At 39.3% G+C, this 25448-nt stretch overlaps 1 protein-coding gene across 35 annotated transcripts in view; it reads right to left on the bottom strand.

Moving 5' to 3' along the window:
* Positions 1–5981: 5981 nt before the first annotated feature.
* EPB41L3 (erythrocyte membrane protein band 4.1 like 3) overlaps positions 5982–25448 on the bottom strand; it is a 226292-nt gene continuing 206825 nt past the window's right edge. For 7 of the 35 annotated variants that reach the window (XM_038543765.1, XM_038543754.1, XM_038543752.1 and 4 more), the window contains 14 exons: positions 22664–22717; positions 20076–20111; positions 19822–19887; positions 19150–19341; positions 14584–14658; positions 14108–14206; positions 12376–13110; positions 11742–11864; positions 10703–11095; positions 9786–9917; positions 9202–9300; positions 8690–8770; positions 8299–8415; positions 5982–7117 (listed from right to left, as the gene is read on the bottom strand). In XM_038543765.1, the coding sequence (XP_038399693.1) occupies positions 8305–8415; positions 8690–8770; positions 9202–9300; positions 9786–9917; positions 10703–11095; positions 11742–11864; positions 12376–13110; positions 14108–14206; positions 14584–14658; positions 19150–19341; positions 19822–19887; positions 20076–20111; positions 22664–22717 (2196 nt within the window). In that variant the 3' untranslated portion in view covers positions 5982–7117; positions 8299–8304. The remainder of the gene's footprint in view (positions 7118–8298; positions 8416–8689; positions 8771–9201; positions 9301–9785; positions 9918–10702; positions 11096–11741; positions 11865–12375; positions 13111–14107; positions 14207–14583; positions 14659–19149; positions 19342–19821; positions 19888–20075; positions 20112–22663; positions 22718–25448) is intronic. The other 28 variants (XM_038543776.1, XM_038543775.1, XM_038543782.1 and 25 more) reach the window with 19 other exon arrangements.

Consider the following 25448-nt stretch of genomic DNA (forward strand, 5'->3'; position numbering starts at 1 on the left):
CTTCAAATGGAGTTCATTTCATATTTTACAAAGAACTTTCTTATACATTCCTATTTGGTCATATACCTTCTCGTGGAACTACAGAGTTTTCACCTACAACCTTCATTGCTGGCTATTGTCCCCTTTATAACCAAGATTAAACTGAGGCTCACAGTGTCTAAGTCACTTACGGTGACAAAAGTGAGCAAGGCATGGGATTGCTGAGGCCAGGGTCTTTTTTTATTGATTTTTAATTTTTTTTGGCCATGCTTAAAGATGGGGCTAGTGACAGCCAGCTTTATGCAGAGGGAAGCATTATCTTTCAATTATACTTGGAGGCACTGAAAATTACTAAACTACTGCCCTTAAAAAGCAAATATGCTGCCTATGCTGCTAATGCGCATCCAAGGCAAAGTTTATTCATTTGGAAAGATCCAGCATCAAATGTTACTATAAATAACCTCATTATCTGTAATAGAAACTCATCTGTCACCATTCTAATTACAATGTGACTTAAAGAAGTCAGTATTTAACAAAGGCATTTGTAACATTTGGTGATTGTAATAATGGCTTTGAAGTTCCAGTGAAAAGTCACTTTTCCAAATTTCTTCTCATTTACGTATCTTTCACTCCCCATTATTCTCAGGCTCTAAATAAAATGATTGATATTGTTTCACAAACTGTTTTAAAAATATGTAATAATGGTGACAGATACTCCATGAGACTGGAAAAAGAACAGCACAAGGAAAAAAGAAAAATCACTCTATGCTCTGCCTTCAGAGACAGAAAGTCACTGCTACCATTTTGGTATGCATTTTCTGGGTGTAAATATTCTTACTTACTTAACACTATAATCTATACACTGTTTTATCCACTTTTACACTTAACATATTAGGATTATCTCCTCTCTGAGGTTCATATTTTACAATTTCATCTGGTCACACGGTACTTCATCTTATGTCATTTCCATTATTTACTCACAAATTTCCCACTGCTAGTATTTACTATTTAAACATTTTCATTTTTTTAATGAGCAACACTGAGTTTAACATCCCTGCACATCAGTTCCTGTACAACTGTCTTATTTAGGAAAAATCCCCAAAAGTGGATTTGCTGGGTCAAAAGCTTTGTAAAAAATTTAGGAATAGGTTTTATTGATCCTACTCCAGACAATTACCAACGTACACTCCCACCAGAAGTGGCTTTTGCTTTGCATCCTCACCAAGCCTAGAATTAAAATGATGCCTTGGCCAACTGATCGTTGGAAAATTATACTGTGTAAATGTGAACTTCTTTGTCATTGCTTATTTTCAGTGACCATTTTGACTTCAGTAGTATTCAAGGGGAATAAGCCTGAAATTCAGCCAAAAATATTCTAGCTCCCCCTGGTAGCATCGGGTGCTCTATACTATCTTGACTGATAAGTTCTTCCTTAAGCTTGCAATACAAGAACCTGGCCAATCTCGTAAAAGATTACATTTATCTCAAGGTAACATGACAGACTACTGTGTGTGCTTGTGTGTCTGTTAGTAACCACACTCGTCAGGGAGCATTAGCTCCTTTCCTTAACCCTTCTTCAGAGTTCATCAGCTCTGATAAGAAACTATTTGTCAAAATGAAATGCCATTTTTGAGAATACAACTGTACATGTACCAATGGCCTGCCACAAAATGTAGTTTTTAAAAATGAGTAATCCAACTTCACTTAATGAGTAAATGCTCATTAAAACATGAGACCACCTCTATAGCAATCCCAGACAGACACTTCTAACCACTGGTTAATTCACTGTAGTGCAAAAGATAGAAAAGCATTTAATGGAAGGTACATATAACCCTCATTTACAATGCAGGAGTAATTTTGGATCCGTGTTCCAGAGTCTATGTTAATTTCCTAAAAATTGCTAGGGTTGATATTAATAGCCTAGTAGATGTGCTAGAAAGAAGCAAAATTGAAATGGGTTATTGCAATTGTAAAATAAATAAAGGGGGGGGTGCTGAGTTATCTTACAAGGTATGATCTAACTCACTGTGCCCAAGCAGAAGGGACATGGGGGCTCTGTAAAATCTGAAAAAGTATATTAAGAAGGGGTTGGAAAAATCTTCTGGGGGAGTGAAACTGCATGAAATCCCCACATTGTTGGCATTGCCCTCAGCTTTCTTGCTGGGGTGGTGGACATGTCACCAGCAATGCAGGTCAATCCATCAATGTCAACACTAAGGAAGGAGCAAGGTGTTCACACAAGCTGATGAGACTCACCACCCAGGCTGAGCTCCATTGGAAAGCAGGGAGCATTCTACCTAAAGGAAGGCTATTCTCTGGACCTAGAAATTCACTCTATGACTCCAGAGACAGTATCCTACAGATTGTTCTAAGCTTGGTAACTCCATCAATAATGTTTCTTCAGATCCTTGGGTGATCAACATGAAAATGCTGGTTACCAATGGCTGCACCATATTGCCTTTAGGTTTGCAAGCTGTTTTTTCTGTTCATTTGAGTGAACCATGGATTCTTGTTTTCTTACAATCTCAATCTCAGAACAAATTGAGAGGCATGTGTTTCTTTTCAAAGAAAGTGTTTCTTTTCTTTTTCAAAGAACTAAGTGGAATTCTTCAGTCTCTGAAAATGTAATCTCCAGGATCTTTTTCACACTTAATGCAATGCTACATTTTTCTGTATTAGTAGTAAAGGCTAAAAAATGTCCTGAGATTACCTGAGAGCTTAGTGTGAGCATAAGCCAATTTTATACATTTGTAGAATCTAGCTTTAAAATTGCTGAGTTAGGGAATGTTAATGATTAATAATTTCCCAATCTAAAATTTAAATTTGTTGGTGCTGTCAACAGAACCCCATGACTTGCTTCTAATCAACAGAATATGGCAAAGTAATGGGAAGTCACCTCTTTCATTATGTTACCTTATAGAAGACTTTCTTGCTAGCAGACATACTCTAGGGTCTCTTCCTTCATTTCTGGTTTTGAAAAAGCAAGCTTCCAAGGCTCCCACAATCACAAGAAAATGAATTCTGCAAACAACTATAGAGAGTTGGAGGTGGATCCTTCCCCAGTCAAGCTAGCAGATGAGACCCCAGCCCTGGCTGACACTTTGCAGCCTTTTGGAGAAACCAGTAAGACCATGCCCAGACTCTTGACCCACAGAAACTGAGATATAATAAATGCATGTTGTTTTAAGCTTCTAATTGTGTGGTAATTTGTTATGCAGCAGTAAAAGAAAATACTGATTTTGGTACTAGATGTGCAGCACTGCTGTCATAAATACCCAAGTATGTGGGAGTGGTTTTGGAACCCCCACGTAACAGCAGGTGCAGGCTGGAAAAATTATGAGTATAACAGAAGGAAAAGAAAGCTGAAAATGTATAACTTCTCTGATAATATATAATTTTATACAAATGAATAAGCACTTAATGCTGGGGAGAGAGAAACATGAAGACACTAGGTTTAGATTAAAACTGTGAATATGAAAAAAACTGAATATGGACAGCATAGTGACTATAGTTAACACAATATTGCATATTTGACAGTTGCTACAACAGTAAAATCTTAAAAGTTCACATCACAAGAAAAAAATTCTGTCACTATGTACAGTGATGGATGTTAACTACTTACATTTCACAATATATATAAACACTGAATCATTAGGCTGTATACCTGAAACCAACATGTTATATGTCATTTATACTTCAATAAAAAAAAAGTGCACATGGGTACAACTTGATGGATATAAACTAAACAGATTGGGTACAGTCACCCTTGGGAGACTCCTGACCATTTTCATATCAAAAAAGTGTTAATTTTTCTCCATTTTAAAAAATTCTGAAATTAAAAATATTTAATTCCAGTATAGTTAACATAGAGTGTTAGTTTCAGCTGTACAATATAGTGATTCCACAATTCTATACATTACTCAGTGCTCATCATGTTACGTGAACTCTTAATCCACTTCACCTATTTCACCCTTCCCCTCACCCATCTCCCTTCTGGTAACCACCATTTTAGTTTGTTCTCAATAGTTAAGAGTCTGTTTTTTTTGGTTTCTTTTTTTGTTAATTTCTTAAATTCCAAACATGCATGATGTTTGGAATCATACGGTATTTTTCTCTGATTTATTTCACTTAGCATTCTACTCTCTAACTCCATCTATGTTGCTGCAAATGGCAAGAATTCATTCTTTTTTTTATGGCTGAGTATTGTTTTATTATATGTTATATTCCATTACATATAATTCCAATATATTCAATATATACATATGCACACATACCACATATTTATCCATTCATCTATCAATGGATACTTGGGCTGATTCCATAATTTGGCTATTACAAGTAATCCTGCAATAATCATAGAGGTGCATATATACTTTCAAATTAGTGTTTTTGTATTTTTGGGTAAATATCCAGTAATGTGATTACTGAGTCATAGGGTAGTTCTAATTTTAATTTTTTTGAGGACACTCCATACTGTTTTCCACAGTGGCTGCCCCAGTTTGCATTCCCACCAAGTGCATGAGGGCTCCTTTTTCTCCATATTCTTGCCAATACCTGTTGTTTCTTGTGTTGTTTCAGCCATTCTGACAGGTGTGCGGTAATATCTCATTGTAGTTTTGATTTGCATTTCCCTAATGATGAGTGATGTTGAACATCTTTTCATGTGTCTGTTGGCCATCTGTTTTTTATTTATTTATTTATTTATTTATTTATTTATTTATTTATTTATTTATTTATTTATTTATGATAGAAAGAGAGAGAGAGAGAGAGAGAGAGAGGCAGAGACACAGGCAGAGGGAGAAGCAGGCTCCATGCAGGGAGCCCGATGCGGGACTCGATCCCAGGACTCCAGGATCGCATCCCGGGCTGAAGGCAGGTGCTAAACCGCTGAGCCACCCAGGGATCCCCTCATCTGTAAGTCTTTAGAGAAGTGTCTGTTTGTATCTTCTGCCCATTTTTAAATTGGACTTTTGGGGGTTTTTTGGGTGTTGATTTGTATCATTTCTTTACATATTTCAAATACTAGGCCTTTTTCAGTTATGTCATTTAAAATATCTTCTCCCCATGAGTAGGTTGTGTTTTGGTTTTATTGATGGTTTCTTTCCCTATGCAGCTTTTTATTTTGACGTAGTCCCAATAGTTATTTTTGCTTTTTTGTTTCTCTTGCCTTAGGAGACATATCTAGAAAAATGTTGCTACAGCCGATGTCAGAGAGATTAGTGCCTGTGCTCTCTTTTGGGTTTTTATGGTTTCCCACATTTAGGTCTTTAATCCATTTTGAGTTTATTTTTGTTCATGGTCTCAACACATTTTTTTTTTTTTGATTGGCTTCAAACACAAAATGATTCTTCAGTACCTAAAATGAATATATAGTACTGATAGAACAGCAGATAACTTCTTCACAGATAAATGATAAGAATTTGTTCCCCCTACTGAGACCAAGATGTATGGTGAAATCTAATAAGTCTCTGGAAAAAAATTTGTTTTTAAAATTAAGAGTTAAAAAAAATCACAAGTTAGGTAAAGTGTGACATGGTGAATGCCAACAAGTGCATTTAGGTGTCAGATTGGCCTGAAGGAGTTTGATGTCGATGAGCTGTGGGAACACACTGCATGGGTCCTTGTAGAATGCACAGGCTAATCTGTTCAGCTACGGAGCTGATGTGTGAGAGAGAGGTGTCTCTCTGGAAGATTAAAAGCACCCAGAAACACTGGGTTTATAGAACTTCTTTTCTTAATAAAAAATCCTAACTTTGAAAGTGAGATTCTGTGGTAACTAGTCGTAATTTTTAAGGTCTTCCTAGGGAACCAAACATTTATGTGTATGTATTGTTTCCCATCTCTGATACCTTGAAGGGTCCATACACTCTGTCACCATAGACACATTTTTGTCCTGTAAAAAGACAAGCTCTATCCAGTGCAGATAATAAGGTCTTTGATGTCCTGAAAATGCTACCTCTTGGCTAAACACATACAATACTGAAATTATTACACATAGAGAATTAGAGTTTTAAATGCATTTACCATTTTTATTTCGCTATGCAGAAACATACATTCACCATGGGCTGTGTGATGCAGTTGACAGTGTAATGGAGAATATATCTTTTTGAAGGCTATTTATAACTAAACACTAAATAGTTTAATTACAGTGGAAATTCTGTACAATTTAAGGCTTGGCTCTTAACTAGATTGTAAATATGGACCAGATTCAAAATAAAACACTTTTTTTTTCAAGTAAAAGAAGAAAAATCAACTTAAAAACACAAGGAAAAAGAAAAGAAGAAAGAAAACAAAGCAACAGAAGCCCAACAGATTTTTCTGGAGTGAAATTTCATAATATTGTAAGCTAACAAAAACAGGTTTCTTCCCCCAAATAATGACAATTTACATATTTAGGACTTGTTAGGGAACTCTTGGAAGCTTTCCAGGTTGGACGCGGACCAAAGCGAACAAGGAAGAAATCACATTAATATGCTAAAATCAGTACTACCTTATAACGAATTAAATTAGATACACAAAGCAGGATTGTAAGCATTAAATATTTCCAGAGAAATCGAGAGTCGTTGCTGTTTACGAGTGAGAGTAATAAAACCAGGTGAAACAAGTACAAGATTCAAGTTGTTTACTGAATAAACTTGGGTTATTGGCACATCTAATCTGGGATAAACCTGACACATCGGACCTAGACAGCTTCTAGCATTTTAGGGTAATCTTCATTTGTCTGTAAACAAAAGATCTGTCACCTAAGAAATTGTGGTTTTGTTTAGACTTTAATAATAAACTATGAAAGGCATGAATTGTTTATGTGTTACATGAGATCACGGTTTATATTGTTGGTTATGAACGTGCAGATATAGCTGAAAACTTAGACACTTGGTGGAAATTAAAAATGCTACTCTTTTGTAATTTTATCGTTGCTTCATGCAATATCAGTTTCGTGATGCTGATTCGGATTGTTTTATTATGGGAAGATCTTTCTGCCAGTGTCTTTATTAATGGTCAAGGTCAGTTCTTCTGGATTGAAATTTTCCATGGGCAGATAGATACAAGTCAGTTGGGTTAGAAGAGGGAACTCCATATAGGCTCTGGTTTTCCTAATGGTTTGCATGACTGGATTCATGTGCAGGCTAAATTATTCCTGTAGAAAAGAGATTTGATTGGTTACTCAGTGGAAAACACCTGAGAGTTTTCCTCAGATTAAGGCCACACAAAAAAAGTATCTTGCAGGTTATCAAATGAACTTTTTGACAAGATACTGTAAAATACCAGCATAAGTCACTGATATGCATTCTTACGTAACTACATTACCCAAGCAGCTGAAGCTCACCGAAGAAACCTTTTATTGCTTTCTATCTTCCAAATTATATTATTGAGCATGAGTGACTTTTGTATTTTTTTAGAGAGTCCACTATTCAATCTATATTCCCTAAATCAATGTTAGAGAACTTCCTTATTTCATTTATATGTGTAAAGCTTTTATGAGACTTTAATCACATAATCACATGTGCAAGTAGCTCAACTGTTGCATTCAGCATTCAAAGCCCTCTGGGGATGCTGGGTGGCTGTGAGTTCTTGCACGGCAGGTGAGTGTGCAAAACAAGTCTGTGCGCACTACAGAAGATGCTCATGATGCCAGCCAAACAGCCCTTGAAAAGGCATGCACACACTTTCCAGAGAAAAGCTGGAATACAAGACTGCATTTTTGCCTCCTCCTGAGACAAGACGCTATACAAAGAGGAAAAAAAAATCATCCCAAAGAATACAGAAAATATAAGACAACCAAAATGAAAGTGAGTGTCCAGGTTTAGAAACAAAGCAAAATGAGAGCGTAATCAGAAGCATAACCAAATACAGTCGCAAAGGAAGCTTAGAATGAATGGGATAATGCTGTCGTCAAAAGGACAAAGGGGCACACTTTATTTCTCCAGTATTTGGCATACATGGATTGTGCCTTTTAGGATAAAATGGCCTTAGTTCTGATTAGGGCACAGGGCAAGTGAAATCAAATCTGACCCTCTGAATTTGGATAATGAAGGGTACAGGGCATGAGTGAAAAGGAAACATCAGCGAGACCATGCAAGCAAAGACTGCTTCTTTCTTGAGCCTTTAACTGGTGAATATGCCAAAATCCACAGTATGGAACTCCCAGATCTGAAACAAACCAGCACCCACAAAGCAATTTTCTGCCCCTTGCTGAGCAGCCCTGCTGATGCCAGTGAGAGAAGAAGGAAGAGGAGGTGGCAGGCGAAGGACAGAGGGAAGTGCCCCATGCTACATGCCAGCCAAGGCCAAGCCTAGAGAATCAGCGTCGCCTCTTACCTGGGGTCAATCCTCTCCATCTTCCGGTGTGATCTCTGTCTCTTTATGGACCACTACTTTGGTCACTGACATGTCAGGGTGCTGCTCTTTGGCCTCTTTAATTGCCTGAGCCAGCGCCTATCCCCAGGAAATCACAGAAGGGCAAAGACAAAAAGGAGGTGGAACATGCATGATCAGTAGCAAGGTGGAGACTTATGAGCTAGATTTATATATGTAATTTACAAATGAGGTACAAGGACCGCAAAAGGAATTGTATATTGCATATTGAAAATTCAATTCAGAAAACTGTTCAGACCGCATGATGGACTAGAAGAACAACACTGGGAAGAGTAGGGCTGACCAGTGTATGTCTGTTCTTCTGCCAGGGTATTTACGGCCTCATGCACACTACCTGGTCATGGTCGATGTCCGCATCTCCTGTGATGACTATCCGCTTCTCAATTCTCGTCTCGGAGATGCCTCCTTTCACAGTCTGCAAGGGACAGACAAGTGTTACAAACTGACCCGCTTGGAGGAACAATCATCATTCAGTGGGGGAAATGGCAGAAAACGCTAGCAGAGCTTTAACTGACAGCATTCGTTAAGAAATGAATTCGTTGAAACACTTCTTTGGCAATTACTCAAAATCATTAATTCCAGAAGCGAAGCTACAATGGAGTCCTTTGGGCGTGGCTGGCCCGTGTTTCTGGAACACCTACCACATGCTGAGGACTGGAGTTCCGTGTTAGGCAAGCAAAGGGTATCAGGGTGCATACTCCTAAACAGAAAGGAGCGTGTAGGAGCACACGCCCCGTAAGCAGAGTGGGCCTGAAAGCTCCAAGGCGCCTATCTGGGCGTCCTGATATTCACCAAACTCTTCGTCTGTGCAGCCCAACTGGGACGGTCTCTTCCCAGTCCACTTACTTTGGTGATGTGGGTGGTGGTCGTGGTACTGGTGGTTTCAGACGTGATTGTCTGCGCGCTCATTAGCACGCCCGGTTCCAAATCTGCACCAGCATCAACCTACGAAAGCAGGGAACAGACACTGCACTCAGATCCCTCAGGGCATCTGAGTGGTCAGGACATCACAATGATTCAGTTATCTCCCCCCATAGCCACGTTGTCCAATCAGCACATGGGAGCCATGGCCTTGGGGACAGGCTCGCCCAAACACAGCCAGGGTTAATCATCTTTAAAAACTGGGCCTTGCGAAATGGGAGTAGTGTCTGCTCGAGCTGGTAGGCTTCCTCATCTATGGCTGGGGAAATAGGTCCCTGAGCCTCGTTCTACCTCTTGAGATATACGAAGACCAGTGTAAGTCACCTGATGCTTCGTCAGCAGTAATAAAGTTATAATTATTACCATTATCACTCTTGACAGACACAGTTTGGCTGCTGTGTCCTCTGAGTCTCACGAATTAAATGTCATGGGGTCCAACTTTAATGCAGTGAGCCACAGAGAGGGGCAAAGCAAAGTGCCAGGGCTTTGACCTTCATGCACAGTCTTACCTGTGACGATTCATACGTTATCGTTTTTGTTTCTGTGTGAACTACCGGCACTTCCTTGGTAGAGATTTCTAGCTTTACTCCTCCTGGTGAAACACTGCCAAAACTGAGGCTCTCTGTCTTCACAGTTGATGACTGTACCAATGGGAAGCAGGTAGAGTGGCTATTTAGTAGTTTGCACAAAGACATGATTTTGGCTTTTTCCCTCCCCTCTCGGTGGGTATGTATGAGTACAGGTTAGTATGTAGTAAATGGTTAGGTGTAACGTGGGGAGGGTTAGTTGAGGAATGTCTTTCAGAATTCCAGAGAGTTTTTCACATGGGATGTTCCAGGTAAAGGAAAGCATTTTGAAGGAAATGTTTAAAAAACTATTTTTATGTTGCCTTTCCTGTCTTGCCTAAACTAATAGATCAAAAATCATCAATTCGCCTTTTATTTAATAACTTCTTAGAAAGAAGGAACAGATTTTAAGACATTAGCCACCCCTCACTCCATATACTTTAGGAATCTCAGTAAAAGAGATAAAGAACGAAGTTCTGGCATTTGGTACCGGGGCGAGCATGGTTTTTGGGCCTTCTGGGTAAGTATCCTGATCAAAAATAAATTTATCGAATTTTCTACTATCTTGGCTGGCCACGCATTCCCCAGGTTTACTGCCAATAATTACAGTGAAGGTAGAAACCATTTCCTGGAACCACACATAATTAATAATCATTAAATACGTTTGCATGTGAACCCAAAGATGGAAACCAGCATGGAGGCCCTGTCGCCGTGCAAGAGGGGGAATAAGAGGAGAAACAAATTGCACTTGGAAAAGGTAGAAAATTAAACTTAGCTTTACACTTTACGCTTAACGAGATTTTGGGGAGTCATATGTCAGTTTTACGTTGGTGCTGAAAGTAACGTCAACTACTAGTTACCTCAAAATGAGGTTTCTGTTCCCGAGTTTCAGGAACGTGGGTTGTTGTGCTCTGCTCCTCCTCTGGCTCGTGGGAAGCAGCAGCTGTCTCTTCCTGTTCGAGGACAGCTTTATCGGCCACCTGCCCCTTCTCCTCCTTAGCCCCCTCCGGCAGAGCAGAGCCCTCCTTCCCTTTCAAGCCAGAAGCATCAGCAGATGCTGCCTGTGTCGCAGCATCCATGTCATCTCCAGCCACGTAAGAAGCATCCCCACTCGCATGCACACTCATCACATGTCTTTCCTCCACCAGCACGGTTTCCTGCACAACCTTCTCGGTGCTAAGTGGCTGGGGGCTCGGTGCTAAATGGCTTGTTTCTGTCTCCGTCTTGCTGGACTCCGTCTTGGTTTCTGTTTTCTGCATGGGAGAGGATTGGGGTGTCATTGTGGCTTTCCATACACCAAAGGTCACAAAGCCAAAATAAAAACAAAAGCAGCCACTCACCAGGACACCTAAAGCCAGTGTCAAGTGCTTATAATCAGAAACGCTTACAAACGCTTTCATTCCTCCCACCAGAATCTCGGAGGCGCGTCCTCTGCCCCAACACACACACACACACACACACACACACACACACACACACACACACACAAGCCTGTGCTGCTATGTCGGGATATCTGCAGATGAAACAGGATGCGGCATAAAACGCAACGAAAACAAAACAAAATGAAAGCACTATAGCATTTTCCCACTGATTCTGGCAGCTTTCTGAGACCTAATGGATGACATAAGATGCTTAAAAAATTAAATGCTATTCAGATTTTTCAACATGACTGCTTTTTGAATATCTGAAGTATGTTCTAGTGATGCAAATAAAGGCACATCACAGCTATGCCAAGCAGGCACGAAGGAAAACACCTGAAGATACCTCTCAGGTGTTTAAGGCCTTAGAGCCACTTGGATGCAAAACATGCATGCACACACACGTGCACACACACCAAAGAGGCATAAAGATAGGCAAATAGGCAGAGTCAGGAACACCAAAGAGGGAGCAATTGGCCACCTGAACCCAGCTTTGAGAAGTAGAAGTAACCCCTCCTATGAATTCTGTTGGTTTCCTTGCAGATTCTAACAAACTGAAGATTTCAGAGCCATCCATGAGCTTTTCAGAAGACGACTGTTTAGTCTGAGTGAACAAAGAAACGGACAGTCAAACACAGAGACAGGAACAGACGGGTATAGTCACATTCACAGCTGCTTAGACAAAACTGTAGGGGAGGAAGGCGGGAGGAGGCAGGAGGGAATCTACCATACAGATTTTGGAAACAGAAAAGAATGGGAAATAAAATAGCAACTTGAGGTGACCATGAGCTCTGGTTTGGTAAAGCAGAGAGAGTTATTAGGATGTGGGTGGTGCCGGCATAAGCAGGTCATTTCCCCTTCATTGCAAGCCCCAGGCAGCACTACCACATCTCGGGATCAGGGAGCTGGAAACAAAACGGAAAGTGTTTTTAATGCTTACACTGGACTGCGCTATCCATCTAACCACGAGAAAAATGAAAAAGCTAGGGTTGGCGGCTCTCAACATAAAGCCAAATAGCGAGAGGAACAGAAAAGTTTAGGGTGGAAGGGCACTGCCTCAAAAAAAGGTCATGCTGGACTCTGACACGGTGGCCCAAACGAAAGGCACTGGTTACCACAACTCGGGACGTGGCCGACTCGGTAACGTAATGAGCAGTGGCCACGGTGACAGCCGGTTCCTGGGAGTATCTCCACTCGGACAGGCTCTTCCTCCTGGGACCAAAGAGCCCCACTTTCAAGACCTCGCCCTCCGCTGGCTCCATCCTGGCGAGACGCGTGCTGTCCAGGCCCGCGAGGGGCCCCGTGGCCCGGCCCGACCCTGGGGCTTTCTGCACATCTTCTTCTTCCTCAGGGCTGGGCCGCCGGGACTCGGCTTCCCTGATGGGAGCCAGGGATTCGGACAGTTTCCGTTTGGGGGTGTGGACCTCGGGTGCTCTTTTGGGCTTCTCATCAGGGGCGGCGTCCAGGACCTCGAAATCGGCCGTGGGTGGAAAGGCTTTCATGGGCTCCGCCAAGCCTCTCTCTGCGTTCTGGAAGGCTTCTGGACTGCAGGGCGGCACCCCCTTCTCCCCCTCCTTGGCTTTCCCAGTCATGGTAACGATCTTTCCCGATACGGTGTCGTAGGACTTTCCTAGAGTGTATATTTTCTGTTTGCTTTCTCCTCTCAACTGCATTTCCCGGGCCCAGTCATCGAAGCTCTGCATTTCAATGGCACCGGATCTTAACAGATCGGCGGGGATGTCACCGGTTCTACTGCTCACCGTCACGACCTTGTAAGTCACAATCTTTTTCGAATCACCATCAACTACCTCAGTGGGTACTTTGTCTACAATAACCCAATCCTCTGTGCCCTATATTTGAAATACAAAAGCTAAATTAGACATTCTGATGGTCTCATTTCTAAATTAAGAATCATCTAAGAAAACCAGGGCAAAAGCTACACTGTGATGTGACTGCACGGGGCTGGTGTTAATATCTAATAATTATGCTTGCAAATCTCTTCCTGTCTGTAATTTATAAACTCTGACATTCCACTTGGCATACAGTCTGCACGTGGAGTTGCCATTTCAGATTTCTTGAAACAGGACCCTACCTTGGTGGTAAAGTTTTGCAAGAATATATTTGACCTTATGCTAAACTCTCCGATCATTTTAGATTTCAAGATTAAATGACGTGACTGAAGTTGTTGTACAAGTCATGTAGCTTGTATTGACACAAAAAGACGGTTCCTGGGTAACTGTAATACCACACTTCACTTCTTATCTGCTGTTTTCACAAAGAACTTGCCAGCATCCATCCCATTAAGTTTCTGTGAATAAATACCATTTTTCATGTTTGTAAATCAGACTTCCTTAAATAGGATGATCAAATGCACTACAGCACTTACTATCCAATAAACAGTGAGTGTGCCTATACTCCAGGCCCTGCAGGGAAGTGCCTCCTACGGCTGGGGCATTGTTGGAGACTCTTAGAAATAGGTCATGGTGGTCTGTATCGTGTTCCAATCTTATTTATAAGTGAAGTTCATTGTCTGAGCAGTTTTTTTGCCACTTTCCTTAGTCTTACTTCCAATATAGCAGAAGAAATCAAAGTTAAGGAAGTTCTATTTGAGAAGGTTAAAAGGCTGAGACCAGGCAGCGGGCTAGTCTAACAGATCACGGAGGGAAGACAAATCAAAACCAGGGGCAGATGAGCACCTTGATTTACATTTTAAACTACAGTGTTTTTCTACTTTCATATTTATCTTGGTCTAAGCACTTGAATCTAGAAACGTGTGCCTTAAGAACAAACGTTAGAGAGCAGTCTACACGCTGGTGCTGGATTAAATGAAATGAATTGAAAAATAACCTCTAAGGTCGATGGGACAGTTTTCTGGAAAATGATTTGATGAGAGGTAACCACAGAGGCCGCAGAATCTCCTTCCTGCATTTTCTTTATCAGACTCGGCTAGTGGGAAAACCAATAAAAGTTCAGAACTTTCACAATCAGTCAAGGTCATCTAAATTAGTACCACTCTATAGGGAAAGCAGAGAGTAAAGAGTCCAATAATATTGTTAGAAAGCATAATCATCATGGTTCAATGACTATACACAGATATAATCACCAAGGAGCAAGAGCCATAAAGGAATGATGGCTAACTGGTAACTAAAATAGTAATAAAGCTCCCTCTTCCCTTCCCCAGAATCTAAGCAAAAATGAAATACCTACCTTATTTGGAAGCAAGATAAAATTACAAAAGAAAATAAAAACTAAAGACATTTTCATGACACTGAAATCTGAAGAGCGATTCCCTTCTGGGAAATTCCTTCATGTTTGTTTTTTACCTGAGACTCAAGGAATGGAGAGCTTCCTTGCTGCAAAAATATAACTTTTTCAGAAATTTCTCTTTCTTCATTGGTCTGTTTGAATAAAGGGGGTTGGGTTGGAGAGGAGGAAGCAGACAGTTTCCAGAAAAGGCAAGTTAGGAAGACAGTTCTTTTACTGTGTCTTACATATAATAGTCATTCATCTTTTTCTGAAGAAGTAAATTATTGTTTATGAATTTGAAAAATGGTCTGAAACTTTCTCAACGTTTAATCATTTCCCAAAAGTAACAGATTATTTCCTGAAGCTCCAGTGTTTGACTCACACCTTTGCCACTTCTACCAACAGAAAACATGCAAGAGCAATAGAAAGAGCTCCCTGACATTAGCACAGTGTCTAGGCTAGTCATCTGCAAAACTGGAGAAGTGAGTAGTAAAAGAAGTTGTTAAGATTAAAAAAAAAATTAAGGGAGAAAAAGATCCTCACTCCTGCATTTGACAAATAGTTGATTGCATTCCCTGCTGAAGCAAGCGCTGACTTAATCCCGGGCAAGGAGATGCACAAGGGCCATTGCATCAGCTACTGGTTTGAGTAAACTCAGTTGGACCTTGATTGATTCCTTTATTATTCCACAAGGTATATTCAAAATTTATAGGTTTATTTGAACTTTTATTAAGATGGCAAATAACTTTAAAAAGTCAATTTCAAAATATCTTAGTGAAAAATTAAGTGCTTCAAATCATGCTTTAACATGTACCATTAAGAAACGTTGAAGTAAATAAATATGACACATTAGCAACTAGCTTCTTCCTTTTATCTTTTTATTATTTCCTTTAGTATTAAATAGGAATAATTCAAGGGGCCATATACTAGCCACTAAGCCGACCCCTGTGCCGAGAGTATAGCGCCATAGAGTAATGACAGAAAGGGTTATTTCATCTAAAAAATCCTAATATAAAGCTCAAAGTTTCTAGAACAGAGCTTTTAAAATAAGTTCTATTGTAAACAATGTAATTTACTGAGAGTTATTTACTATTCCTATGTGTGTACAAATCAATCAGGACGACCTCTAATAGTCTACCTATAAGAGTTTGTAAGGGGACATCTTAAGAGTTTGTAAGGGGACATCTAGAATATTCCCCCTGAAGGTCTTACTGGCAAATTTTGATAACATCAATCTCCTATCCCCCTTTTTCAGTTAGGAACAAGAAAGATATTTCTGAAGGGTAAAAAAACAACAACCCTGTCCTGTCCCATTTTGGAGAAAGGTGTTGGAAAAGACAAAATGTACCATGTGGGATCATTAAATATGGATTTTTGTTTTGTTTTGTTTTACTCTCAAATGTGGCCTTTTTGTCACAGAGGAATAAGAAACAGGAAGGAAAGGTCAAAATTGTAGGTACTTTTCAGAATACCACTGGTAGGCCTCTAATTATAATCACTGAGCTAAAGATTATTCCTAGGATGAAAGTCTAAAAAAAAAACAAAAAACAAAAAACAAAAAAACAAAAAAAAACCCAAACCAATAATAGCAGGAAAAGTGTTTTTTTTTGTTTGTTTTTTTGTTTTTTAGCATATCCTGTTATCTGACATCAACTAATTTCAAAATTGTCTTTGTCTATAATGAAAGTACCAACACTGTCTGTATTCTGAACTGTGTGTATGTCCAGTGTGAGAAAAGGGTCACATAAGGGATAGAGCTTAAAATCCTATAGTCAACCTCAGTGCAGTTAGTTTAGCTAAAGATAAGTGATGAGATGCTGATAACTAAAGAAAAGCTGATAATCGGTATGTTTACTTTTGTTGCAGGTTAGAACAGAGTCAGCTGTATACCCCTAAACATTTTTAGTGACTTAAACATTCATTGCTATGTCATAATTAGGAAACAAGGCCCTTACTGACCTGCAAATGTACAGAGGTATTACTCTCTCTCAGAGGAGCAGGGATTTGTGCAGAGCCATGGCCCTTGTTTCTCCTTGGGCCAGGGGTTCTCAAGCTGCACTGTGCATTAGAATTACATGGAGAGCTTTTAAAGAACAGTACTCTGTGGGGCTGCAGATCAGACTAATTAAATCAGTCTCTGATTAATAGATCCCAGGCATCAGTATTTTTAAACTTCTGGTAGGTAATTTTAATATGCACCTAGAGTCGCACCCCAAGGCTTGGATGGAAAGTCACAGAAGTCAGATTCGGAGAGTGAAGATAACTCTCCCTATCCAGAAAGAGATGATCATGGTGAATGTCCCCCCCCCCCCCCACCACCAATTCAAGGCCCAGGGAAGATCTGCCTATCAAGAGTAGAGCTGGACTAGAAAGCATACAAATGCACAAATAGAGTTGATTCCAGATATTCATGGTAATTATGTTCAATAGAATCACCATGAACATGAGTTTGTGAATAATGAACCATTGATTTTATGGGAAACATATGGTTAAGGTCTCTGTGAGCCTCTGGTCATGGTATTGTCATCAACTGTTCAATACATACCCTTGTTCTGTATGTGTTTTTGTTTAAATACTCCTATTTAATACATATTATTGATCCGTTAACATTGAACTCATGGCCAGCAGCACTATGACTTATTCCTGATGAGACTTCTCTAACATATCTTCCCAAAAAGCATATCACAGTGCTCTTGTGCTGAGCAACACTAGCTAGCACTTCGGCACTCTGTGTGGGGGTTATTTGAAACAGCAGAATCACCCATGGACACACAAAACCATAGCACTAAATAGGCACAAAAAGCACATGTGTTCATAGTACGGAGACTCAACAGGAAGGCAGAGCACTGCCTTGTTCAACCAAAGCTGGGAACGGGCACGGTTGAGACTCAAAGTTTTCACCACTCTGTGTCTGTCTGCAGACAACTGTGAAAGTGCCATTAATACTGAGTTTAGGGTTACAGTGAATTTCAGCAAGTAGATGAATGTGCAAATATGGAATCTGTGATTGAAGAAGATCAGCTGTGCTAAGCTTATGTACTGTAAAACTACCACCTATGTTCAAAAAGAGGATGATACTGACACTGCACAAGTGCTAGTGGGTATTTCATTTTGGTTGGGATTTGGAAACTTTACCTATTCAAGTGACCAGGAGGGAATGTACTTCTAACATGGACTAATAAGCCTAGGTGGATCGTAAAAGGCTGTTGTGGGAAATATTTGTGGAGACATACGCGGAGCCCTTCACGTACCACACATCTATCCTTCCTGTTTGGTGGGCCCTGCCCTGTATGTGGATTTGTCTATGCTCCAAAGTTAATGAGGAGATGCTTTGGGGCATCCTTGCAACTTATGTGCTATTAAATCACTATTTGAAAATTGAAACCACTGGCAATAAAATTCACACTTTATAATAAACATACACAGTATTTTTAGAATATAATCACCACTACTAGCCACTGTAGATTACTCAAGTAATCTGAATGAAACTGATGTGTATCAGTACAGGAGTATTTTGGCAACAGTACTTTTCATTTATTCTGCATAAAAGGGCCCCTTTCAAAGTAATTCAAATGGATATACACCTTGTCACTTTTGATAGATAGCTTTTAAGGGAAGTTTAGAAAATGATCGAAATGAGTGTAAGTAGATTTTTCTTTTCACTACAAGGACCTAAGCATTGCATGTAGACGACCACTTAACGGATTTTTCTCCCATAGAGGCTGAAGTTTTGATTTTCTTCTGTCTCAGCTTTCTGGACAACGATGTTACAATAAAGGGAACTTGATAAGAAAGAAGTTAACCAGTATAATGCTAGAAAGATCTGGTTATTAAAAAACTAGTTCTTTTGAAAGACAGATAAAGCAAGAGGATGTTGAATAGTTGACAGATGGGCACCACTGCCATTTGTGGGTCCCACAGTGGGAGCCCTGAAATAGTATCAGCTGAATCCTCACTGTCTGGCTGTACATTTCAAGAGAGCTTTTCAATATGGAACAGTCTTACTTGAAGAGACATTCCGGCCTCTACTTCATTAAAAATCAAAAACTGATTATAAATCGGTTAAAATAACCAGTTGCTTCTATTTTAAAAAATCAGTTAAAAATCAAAATCAAATCGAACGCTAGTTCTACCAGTAAAAAACACTGGTTTCTCAGAGTGAAACATATCCTGAAATTCTGTCAACTTCGGATCAGTGTTTAGTCAAACATTAGACAATCTCTCTACGCCTCATCTTGCAACTGATGAGAAACATTCGTGGGTTTTCAGGGCATTTCTGAATGTGGCAGAAAAAGCGTTTTCAGAAAAAGTGTCAGTTCATTAAGACAATATCTCCATTTCTCCCAGCTGTGAAATCTAGGTTTGCGGTTAGAATAAACCAATTTGCATGCACTGTAGTTTCCCTGGGCCTCCTTGTTCACTCCCAGCACCCTGTGATGTGTCTGCTCATCCCTCACCCGCCACATCATTTTACTCTGCAGCTTTGCTTTGGAGGCCTAAGTATGTGAGTTCAGGTTATACGCAGACAGGCGGCAAGACTGTCTACTCAGAAGCTTGCCAACTGCGTTCCCCAGGGGCAGGCCCTGTAGAGGAGTGATGCTAGTGAACAGAAGACGATGGCAACCCAATGCCCGAATACCGACCTCTTCAGGTACAAGTGGTTCGATCATGGGCGCGTCCTCCTGCCTGGCGGCTAGTCGCACTGGGGAAGTAGAAAGCCTCTTTTCCCATTCATTCGTGATGGCAGTGTCTGTGGAGGTTTCTAAAAAGGTTCTTTTCAGCTCACTAATATTGGTTTGGTGTTTCATCAGGTCATCTTGAGTTTTATCTAGCTCCTATATTCAGAACATAAAGAATCCAACAGTCAATGTTTTACATTTGCCTTCCTATCTGCGTTTTTTTTTTTTTCTAAAGTAATGTCAATCTCATTAGTACTCAAAATAAAAGGGATCTGATCAGGGCTCATGACACTACTACAAGCACTTTGGTGAAAATGTGATATTTCTAAGGAAGAGAGAAGAAAAAAAAATCTAGTTCACACAAGCAGAAAAATCAAAAGAGTTTTTAAAGGCAAACTATAAATATAGAGTGTAATTCACATGTAACAAGAAATTAAAACAAATACACACAGGAAAAAGGATCTATATCTAGGAGAAGGAAGGAATCAGAAAGGAATCAAAGTAGGCTAAGAAGGTATCCCCACTTATTCACAGGTGAGAGCACACAGTTCATGCACCATCGTATGAGCCCACAGGTATGCCACTAACAGAAATGCCAACACACACAAACATGCACTGGTATATACCAATACCAACCTCTAACATAAGATTACTATGTTTGACATACACATTTTCACCCTTTATTCGCTTAATCAGACTATTCTGAAAAAAGTGGAGAAGAAAGGGAAAGGTAAGGGACACAGTAGTCACGGGAACAAATGCCATCCTCCACACTGCACCGACAACACGGGTAACCGCCTACGGAGCATGCTGGAAGGCTGGGACACCGTAGACGAACAATGACTTATCACACACTGGTTTTTGTTTTTGTTTTATTTTTAATTTTCTACCTGTGCCTTGAGCTCTGCATCTTCCTCCTGGTCCGACTGCCAGCATCAAGAAAGAGTGGGAAATAAAGTCTTACCATGTAATTGACTCTATGATCGAAGAACTATGCTCTATAGAAACTTGCACTAGTTTGCTCTTGTTTGAATATGGATGTCATTTCTTTCCTATATGCAAGCCACCACATTCTCACACATAAATTACGATGCTTATGAAGAAGACAGGGGTAAAAGATTCCCTGCTCGGTGAGTCTCTGACACTTTAACCTGGTGACTTCTAAGTGCCGATGAGCACACACACATACGTGGGAGGTGACAGCCAGCACTTGGCAGGCTGGCCTTAATGAACACTAGAAATGGTTCAGGAAGTGTGGGGAGCCACACCCAAACTACAATCCACAAGAGTGGTTATGATTACCCAATAATGAGAGCTCCCTTAGGATCTATAAGTCTTTATAACCCTATGAGGTTATAGCTATTATCCCCAATTTATAGGTCAGAGAACCGAGGCTCAAAGAATTTAACATAGAGGGTCCCACATTTAAGAATTTCTTGTAACCTTGAATTAGAACCTATAGACTTAGAAATAAATTTGGGAAGGGAGGAGGTTGATATGAGTTAAGAAACTTAAAAAAAAAAGGATCAACTACCATCAACATTATCAGCATTTCTTTAAAATGTAGACAGGATCACTGTTGAGTTTTTAAAAAATACAACAGATTTATCTAAAAGCCACTTCATTATCTTTATTTTTCTAATTTCAAGGATCTGTTTAGCCCTTGGACTGGTATCTGAGTACCAGCAACTAGGTAACTAGGCCAAGCCTCATTTGCAGGCAGTAGTAAAGCTGCATGTCTTGCCAGGGGTACTCGGACCCAGGTCCACAGAGGAGGATCACAGTGTAATTACAGGTGAGAAGAGGGAGACACCTGAGCAGGTGGCCTGCAACCAATTAGTCTTTCTTGGCCCCAGCACATTTCACCTGGAACTACTATGGTCCTGGCTCCCGAGAGGAGAGAAGGGCAAGTATTTAAAAAGTGTGAGAGTGCACAGGTAACTCTAACTCTGGCAACACACTAATTCTTAAGTGTGTGGTGCGCTCACAGCTCTTTTATTTTTAAGCTTCATAATTACCTATGTTGCATGTACACGTTTGCATGCTTCAAACATTATATAGTATCCTTTAAAACTGGTATAGAAATTTAGAGTATTATTAAAATAACTGGTATAGAAATTTAGAGTATTATTAAAATATTCTGCATTTACAGCACACATTAAGATTCTGATGAAGCTTACTGAATTAACGTGTAGCTACATGTAACTATTAATTGTTAAAAAATCAAGATGTAATTTTGTTATAATTTGGCACAGAAAATTATTAACTTGTAATAAATTTATATGTAATTGCTTAAAAGAATCTGGATAGTTGTTTTACAATATTATTTTTTAGAATTTCTTTTTAAGTACTTTCTATGCCCAATGCAAGGCTTGAACTCACAACCCCAAGATCAGGAGTCAGAGTGGCATGTTCTACTGACTGAGCCAGCCAGGTGTCCATACAATATTATTATGATTAATATATATTTTTTCAATGAAAAATTGTGATTTCCAGACTTTGAATTATACTCTGGTATTTCCGAAGGATGAAATTCAATAAAATTCCATTTTAAAAAGTATTTCTGGAGATATTTTCAATTAAGTATTATACAGATACTATTTACATTTTTAGTTCTGAATGTCTTACTAGAAGACTGTTCTAACTGGATGATGTAAAAAACAACTTAGAGTAAATACTATCACAAAGTAAAAAACAAATTCTGTGAGGACTTTAGGAATGTCTTGACTTCCATTACCATAGATACTGTTTTTACCGAAATTTTAGCTATCAGTAGAGAATATTTGAAAAACAACATAGGTGCACACATGTTTATTTACCCTTATTAAGGATAAATGATAGCATAGTATTTTTCCTATCACTGTTCAATGTGATAGCATTTTTTTTTTAAATAGAGTACTAAGAGTAATTTGCTAATTTTTTCTTCCTTAGAGAATTCATTTCTTTTGAGTGACCTAGGTTATGTTCATCCAGTCTACAAACAGGAGTTAAAAGATGTATTATTATTTTAATTATTATTTGGGATCTAAAATATATCTAGTAAATAAGCTAATTAAATTGTGACCCTCCTCTTCACTTATCACGGCTATTATACATAAACAGCTTCTCATTTGGGAAAGGGGAATATATATGTACTTTTAAGTATTATTGGTTTAGCCAAAGGTTCTCAAGATGTGATCCTAAAATGGGCAGAGTCAACATCCCTGGGAACTTGCTAGAAATGCAAATTCTGGAGTCCCATCCCAGACCTTCTTTTGCAGGAGAAATAGGAGGAAGGGACTCTGCAGAGGATTCTGAGGCACGCCAGAATTTGAGAACCCCTGGCCTAGGCAATAGAATATATTTCTTGCCTCCTTTCAGAGTTAGAATTGATCTCTACTCTATCGAAGCTAATCTTCAAAGGCCCTGAATGCAGAGCCATGCTCATGAGGTGCTTGCGCTGGGCTGGCGACTAGCCGCCCGCAGTGATGGTACCAACCTCAGTAGCAGTGGTTTCCCCGTCGGCCGCGGTGTCCGTGCGCTCACTGTCGGTCTATTGATCACAGGAGTGACCAGGGTCCAGGAGGAAGGCAGGAATAGAAAACAAACCCATTCGGTCAAATAGGGCATGGCACAGGTCAAACAGCTCACTGTCTTTGTGATCTGTATCCTACTACCTTCCCACATGAATGCCAGGTTCAAGCAAAAGCAAAAGAAAGGCCAGAGCTAGGTTTCATCAGCAGAGCCACTCGGAGGAAGACCAGAGGCATGCAGCCTGCGGGAACCGCAGGAACTGCATTAGCCAAGCTGACTTGTCTGATTTCACGTCTCAGGAAAACCAAATTGTCATTCTTTCCCCCCACTTTTAACTAAAACCCCGAGAAAGGTCTCTTAAAAATGTTTAATGCAAATAAAATTGATGTTTATATCTGTTTTTCTACTAATAAGTCACATTTGAAAGGTAAATTTAAATAAATTAAATTTAAATTAAAATGTAAATTTAAATAAAAAGCTACTATAACAGTCACTGGACTTTCAGCCCCTCATTTATATCATGTTGATAATTTACACTCATGTATGACCATCAGGCTGTCTGCATTACCTATTGATTATAAAAAGCACATGCCAGTGACTCACAGGCATATGTTTTACATGTGAAAAATATAAGTCAGTTTTCAAGTAGCAATGTTAACTAGAGTTGTCATAGACTAACTGTTGTATTTATTTTGCCCCACCCTCCAATATAAAGAAGTTTATAAAGGAAGTATTTAAACATCTCTTCCCAAAACAACCAAATGAAGCAAATTATAATAATAAAAAAATAGAGAAAGAGAGACATCTACTTGTAAACAAATAAAACAAAGCACAGCATTTGACAGAGCCTAAGTTTTTAAGGGAGAATTATAATAGTAATTTCAGGACTGGTTTTTAAGCTGTTTCATTGAGGTTTATGGTTTCAAACTATTTTCTTTGGAGTACAACAGAACCATTGCCATTGAAAGTGGGACATTTGAATGCCATAATGTAATATTAACTGACTTTCCCTTCACAAATGTCAACTAATCATTACTAAAATTCCCTTGAGCAAAGGCACGCAATAAGTATTTTGAAAACAAAAATAAAAACTGGGGGCTGTAAGCATGTGAACCTGCCTCTTCAAATAATCTTTCAATCCTAACAACAAGGAATGTCAAGGAGGACAACTGGGACAGTGAGGTTCATATCAACCTAACTCTGGCTGGGCTGATTTCTTGGCGCTATTCCAAATTTCCATTTTATATATTCCTAAAAGAGAATACCTTAAAATTCACGTTTGGCATGTGTGCCTGAGGTGGCCAGCTATTTTCAATGGTTTGGTAAAGAATGTGTCCTGACACATTTTCATGACCTGACAGCCTTGGCAATACACCTGGTCGGGGGAAGGGGTGACTATTTCATTTTCTTATGAGGGTGTTAGCATGGCTTTCCCAACTAGTAGCCTAGGGAAAGGCCAGTTTGACATAGGGGGAGAGAGACAAGTTATTGTTAAGGTATATGATAACCCAAAGAAACCTTATGCTTTCAAGAATAAATAGGAATGATCAGTGCTTGGCATACTAACTAGTTTTGTGAAAAACTTCCAAGGTGCTTTAAAGTATTTCTCCTCTTACATAATCACCCGTATGGTTTTAAAAACTATTAAAGCATTCTGGCTTTAGATCACAGTCGTGGTTGAGAGTGAGAGCTCTGATCTCAGACTAACATGAGCTCAAATCCTTGCTATTGAAGTTTCTGACACACTGGGCATGTTTCATGCTTTAATCCTCATTTCCTTTCAGTAAAATGGAGAAAAAGCAACAGCCTTAACGGTATCAGGTAATGGGACACTAAGTGCTTTCTATAAGGCCTGATGCATGCAGACCTGAAAGTGCCTATAACTGTAATATGTTACATTAATATATATTAGTATCACATTATAATATTACATAATTATTTTTTTTTGCTACATGAAAAAATAGCTTAGGCCATATCTTAACTCCCTTAAATTCTTACTGAGCATGTAGTTATTTAACAAATATAGTGCATGATCAATAAATCATTGATAAATGAAGAAAGGCTGAATAAAGTAGCTTTTATAGCAACTGTTCTTTATATACTATAAGTAAACAAAACTATGAAACGTCTAACATGTCACAGACTATCATATGAGTCTATATTTTCACAACTTAAAATGTTAAAAATTGGTTGATTCATTTTTTTTCCCCTCCAAATTCGAATCTTTTTTGTATCACGAAAAAATTCCTTACGAGCTGACACACAAATACATTCTATGGGATGGGGAGCTAAATTCAGCTTATGTTTCTTGATAAATGATTTAACATTCTGTGCCCCTTATGTGACCATTCTTGAAGGTACAAAGGAAAAAAAAAAGAGTGGTCAACAGCTTTCTAGTTTGAAGTGATTATGTCTTTCTACATTGGGTTTCACTCTTGAGAAAGGCTGGAGCTAATTAAGCTACCCCAACACGTGAGAAATGTAAACATTGATAAAATATTTGAAAAGAATTACATTCATTAGTGGTTTTGCAAAATGAACGTGACAGAGCTGAACCGTATGTTACACGAAGTCACTTCGTGTAGCTGCCAAAGTGCTTGAGGCCCAGAGAATAAAACAGGCCATGTAAACAAATGGCTTTTTTTTTTTTTTTTTTTTTTAAATGGAATGACCTACATAGGAGTGCTCCAGCTTGGCCTGAACTAGAGAGCATAGCTCTTAACACTTGGGTTAAGAGACGACATAGAACA

Source organism: Canis lupus, chromosome 7, assembly GCF_011100685.1.
Source record: "Canis lupus familiaris isolate Mischka breed German Shepherd chromosome 7, alternate assembly UU_Cfam_GSD_1.0, whole genome shotgun sequence".
Classification (NCBI taxonomy): Eukaryota; Metazoa; Chordata; class Mammalia; order Carnivora; family Canidae; genus Canis; species Canis lupus.